The sequence below is a fragment of the Phaethon lepturus genome, unplaced genomic scaffold (assembly GCF_000687285.1).
Source record: "Phaethon lepturus isolate BGI_N335 unplaced genomic scaffold, ASM68728v1 scaffold41874, whole genome shotgun sequence".
In the NCBI taxonomy this organism is placed as follows: Eukaryota; Metazoa; Chordata; class Aves; order Phaethontiformes; family Phaethontidae; genus Phaethon; species Phaethon lepturus.
Window position 1 is genome coordinate 1724 of NW_010536287.1, and position 4621 is coordinate 6344.

General features: G+C 58.0%; 1 protein-coding gene across 1 annotated transcript in view; it reads left to right on the forward strand.

Moving 5' to 3' along the window:
• Positions 1–783: 783 nt before the first annotated feature.
• TRIM50 (tripartite motif containing 50) overlaps positions 784–4621 on the forward strand; it is a gene marked incomplete at its 3' end in the record, with an annotated part of 4091 nt that continues 253 nt past the window's right edge. The window contains exons 1-5 of the mRNA XM_010286123.1: positions 784–1188; positions 2104–2199; positions 3087–3342; positions 3908–4027; positions 4291–4621. Coding sequence (XP_010284425.1) covers positions 784–1188; positions 2104–2199; positions 3087–3342; positions 3908–4027; positions 4291–4621 — 1208 coding nt within the window. The remainder of the gene's footprint in view (positions 1189–2103; positions 2200–3086; positions 3343–3907; positions 4028–4290) is intronic.

Below are 4621 nucleotides of genomic sequence, written 5' to 3' on the forward strand. Positions count from 1 at the left end.
CTGGGGCGGCCCGAGGGCGGGCGGGAGAGGCTGGCATTTGGGCTCGTGTCTCTTGGAGATGCTGGCCCGGGGTGTGGAGCGCTGCAGGGACCAGCGACCGCAGTGTGTTTCAAGGGGGTGAGCTGCAGTTGCAGCCCTGCACGCTGTGCCTCAGCTTCCCAACCCTCATAGTGGTCAAACCCAGCCTCACAGGTGTTTGCCGCGTGGTGGTTTTCCCTGTTCCCTAGATAAATGTGCTCTTTATGATTTCCTCCTGCTTTTGCTTAGATGCATCACAAGCTAATGCAAATCCCCCTGACGATGTCCATGACTGAGACAATCAGCCCAAAGAGATCTGTAGGAATTCATACAGGCCAGGGTCAATACTGGAATTTTTCAGCAAAAAATCCCTCTCAGCTCTGTCCCCAGCCCTGACACACAGGCAGGTCTGCTCGGAGGGGGGCTGCCATCTGACACAGCTGCCAAGCAAAGGCCCCAGGTGGGAACAACTTGGTGGTGACTTCTGACATCTTAGGCAGATCCAGCAGGCGTGGCCAGGTGTGGTCTCACATCTCCAGAACCCAAATCCACCGTGGGTTAAAACAAGCATCTCAGACTTTGTGTGGAGCCTAATGATGAGTTTGCAACTCTGCACTGTTGCCGGGGGGGTGGAGGTGTCTCCTGGTTTTGCCTTCCCCAGGTGCTGAGCTCCATCTTCATTCATCTCTGCTTATCTTGCTCTTGGAACAGGACTGATCTCCCACCCGTGTTTCCCTGGCCAGACCTGTGCAGAAAGGTGGAAGGATGGCTCGGAGGATGAGCATTGATGAGCTGGAGGACCAGCTCCTCTGTCCCATCTGCCTGGAGGTCTTCAAGGAGCCCCTGATGCTGCAGTGTGGGCATTCATACTGCAAGTCCTGCGTGGTGTCACTCTCCAGAGAGCTGGACGGGCAGTTCCTGTGCCCTGTGTGCCGCCAGACCGTGGACTGCAGTGCCTCGCCACCCAATGTCACGCTGGCCCGTGTCATTGAGGCGCTGCAGAGCCGCGGCGAGGCAGAGCCCGCGCCGGAATCCTGCCCAACACACCACAACCCCCTCAGCCTCTTCTGCGAGGCCGACCAAGAGGTGATCTGCGGGCTGTGCGGCACCATCGGCAACCATCACCAGCACAAGATCACCCCCATCTCTACTGCGTACTGCCGGATGAAGGTTGGCAGGCAGAGTTGGATGGGGCTCCTGGTGTGGGGGTTAGGGCACTTGCAGCACTTGCTGGCCAAATGTCCCCTCTCCTTCAAGGGACAGGCTGGAAATGATGCCCGTGTGGGGAGCATGGTCCCACGGCACAGCCAGACGTGAGGCAGGGTTCCTGGGCTGGGGGGCAGCTGTTTCTCAGACTGAGCACGTACCTGGCTGAGAAGGCTCATGGTTTTGGTGGCTGAACCACAGTGGGGAGAGCCGGGGGTCGGGGAGCGTCGGTGGGGCCTTTCAAGACCTATTTCCAAATACCGCCAAAAGAGTCTGGAGATAAGGGCTGAGACGAGGTGCCACAGGAGAGGAGGGAGGTGGGGAAACAGGAGCCCTACCCCGGCAGAGTAAACAGCTGGCATCCCCTGCCCAGCATCACATGAAAGCCCCAGGAATGGAAAAGCACAGGGCCACTCGTCCCCTCCGCTCCTGGCACTGGGGAGATAAGAGCAGGAGGCACCAGAAACGCTCCTGCCCCAGCCAGGCTCCCAGCACTGGTGCTGGGAGGGTGCCACCGGCCTGGTGCTGGCTTGTGGCTTGCTCGCCACCGCTTGCCACCCACTCGCACGGTGCAGTGCCTCCCTGGGGTGTGAGATACAGAGGGCTGGGAATGTGAGTGGAGACATGGTGCTCCTGGCAAGAGTCCTTGGTCAACAGTGTCCAGATCGGGGACGTGCTGTGAGCACTCTCCTGCCTCTGGCAACCCCAAATTCTCTAGATCAAGAGAGTAAAGATCAACAGGATATGCAGGGCCCCAGAAAGCTTAGAAGAACATGGCTTCTGAGGGCTCTGTGCTCCTTGGGGGGGCTACCCAGCACAGCCTGTGATCAAGGAGGCTGCCATATAGGTCCCTCCTATAGAGAGCTGGTGTCTTTTCAGGAGGAGCTGTCTGTGCTGCTGACCGACATCCACCAGTACAAGAGGAACCTGGATGAACACTTCAGCAAGCTCATCAACAACAAAAGCCGCATCGCAGTGAGTGCCATGTGCCAAGGGCGCCTGCATCCCAGAGTCCTGTGCACCCCACACAGGCCCTGGAGCAACCTCTGCTCCTGGGTCTCCCCACCTTGCCTCCTCTACTCCTCTTCTTCTTTTCCCCCTTCCCTGGGATAGCAGACAGGGCTTATCTTCCACACTGTTCCCTGAGGTTCGTGTTCTGCACGAACCTCAGGGGTTAAACACAGACCTGCTGTCGGGAAGGGTGAGTAGCACTCTGGTGGCACAGCCCTGTTTTCAGAAGGGGTGATGTAATTCTCACCAAGCGTCCTGGCAGGAGCAGCAGTCAGAGCTGGTTTGACCGAATGTCCTTGGAGGTGGGGAGATAACAGGTGAAAAGAACCCCACTCGGATCCGGCTTCACAGTCAGAGCAACACTGCTGGTTTCACATTGGTTTATGCCTGGTTTAGCGGCATGTCCATTTCCCACACAGATCTCTTCAAGGGACCTCCTGGCATCCTGTCTGAGGCTAAAGCTTCCCAGTGAGGCTCCTCAGAAGGGCTCAACACAAATACGAATGGAGCTGCAAATTTCTCCCCCTTAGCCCAGGACACAGGTTGTTCCCTGGAACCAGAGGGATCCAAGAGCTCTTTCAAGGCTCTGATGAAGCTGGTTGGGACATCAGGAGATCAAAATCTGGGGGAGGAGAGGTGTAAAGCAGGCGTGCTGTGGTGGTGAGCTGCTGAGGCCAGCAGGATGAAACAACATCAAGCCTGCTGTCCAGAGCTGCTTTTTATTTGGAAAGCCAGTGGAGAGAGGCTTGGTGGGACATGTTGACATTGCTGGTGGCATCTCTGAAACTAAAAAGCGGGTGAAGGGGATGTAGCAAGGCAGCCCTGCACAGCTGCTTGCTGTCTCCCTGCAGAACGAGGCAGATGTCTTCAAGTGGGTGATACGGAAGGAGTTCCAGGAGCTGCATAGGTACATTGATGAGGAGAAGGCCACCTTCCTGGAGAGCATCGAGGGGAAGGCCACCCAGCTCATCACCTCCATTGAGTCCCAGGTCAAGCAGACATCAGATGCCCTGCAGAGGCTTAAGGAGATGCAGAGCTCTCTAGAGGCACTCAGCAATGAAAGTCAGCTTGATTTCATCCGGGTGAGTGCACTTGCTAGCGAAGGCAGTGACGGTCAGCCAGGCTCTCCAGCCCTCAGCCCACTGCTCATAGCACTGAGCCCTGCCCTGGGCAGTGGGTACCCTCACCAAGCATAGCTGGGACACCTCGAGAAGTGAGATGTAGGTGCCCTTTGTCCAGCCAGGACTTCCCCTGATGGCACAAACCTGCCCTCCATGAGAGGCAATGCCCATAGCTCTCCCAGAGGAGGAGAGCCCTGGCCTCTCCAGCTCAGGGCATGCATGTGCGGAGCTGTGACCATGCAGAGGAGCTGCTGTTCTGTCAGTCTCCCACCAGCAACTCTCTGTTTCTCTTCTGTTTTCCAGAAATATGGCTCCTCCCAGTTCCGGTGAGTGCTAGAACCCAGCAACAAACAGCAGTGCCTCCACACCAGGACTGCACCATTGCTGGGGCAGCCTGACATGGACACTGCTGTTGTGATGGATGGCCACAGCCAGAGCCATGCATTCAGCCCCAGAAGAGGGCAAGAGCAGCTGGCGACACACCAGGTGAGAACAGGTCACAGACCTTCCCCGTCACCTGTGTCACGGCTGCCTGTGTCTTTCCGGGTCAGAGCTCCCCAGCCTCCACCCCAGTGATGGCATCTTTAGCCCTGTGTCCTTCAAGCCGTGCTTCCACCAAGATGACATCAAGATGACTGTGTGGAAGCGCCTGCATCGCCGTGTCCTGCCAGGTACCAACCTGCTCTGCTGGCAGCACGCCGGGTGCCCTGGCTCAGTAGCGCGTGGGACAGGCTGGCCAGCCAGCATTGTGCTGTCCTGGCCTCTATCTTGCTCTCTGCTGTGTCTTGTGCCGGTAGCAGCCTGCTCTGGCATAAGGCCCCAGCTGCTTAAAGCTCAGCAGTGCCAGCTTGTCTGGCTGTGCCAGTCCCCGGGGTCGCCTGGGGCTGGACCCCTGCCTGCTAGTGTGCCTGGAGCCTGCATGCTTTCTTTCTAGCTCCAGAGACGCTGAAGCTCGACCCGGTGACAGCACATCCCCTCCTGGAGCTCTTCAAGGGTGACACAGTGGTGCAGTGCGGGCTCTACCAGCGCCGGGACAGCAACCCCAAGCGTTTTGACTCCAGCAACTGCATCCTCACCTGCAAGGGCTTCTCCTGCGGCCAGCACTACTGGGAAGTGATTGTGGGCACCAGGAACCACTGGCGCGTGGGCATCATCAAGGGCACAGTCAGCCGCAAAGGGAAGCTCAGCAAGTCTCCCGAGAACGGTGTGTGGCTCATCGGCGTGAAGGAAGGGAAGGTCTACGAGGCCTTCAGCACCCCGCGGGC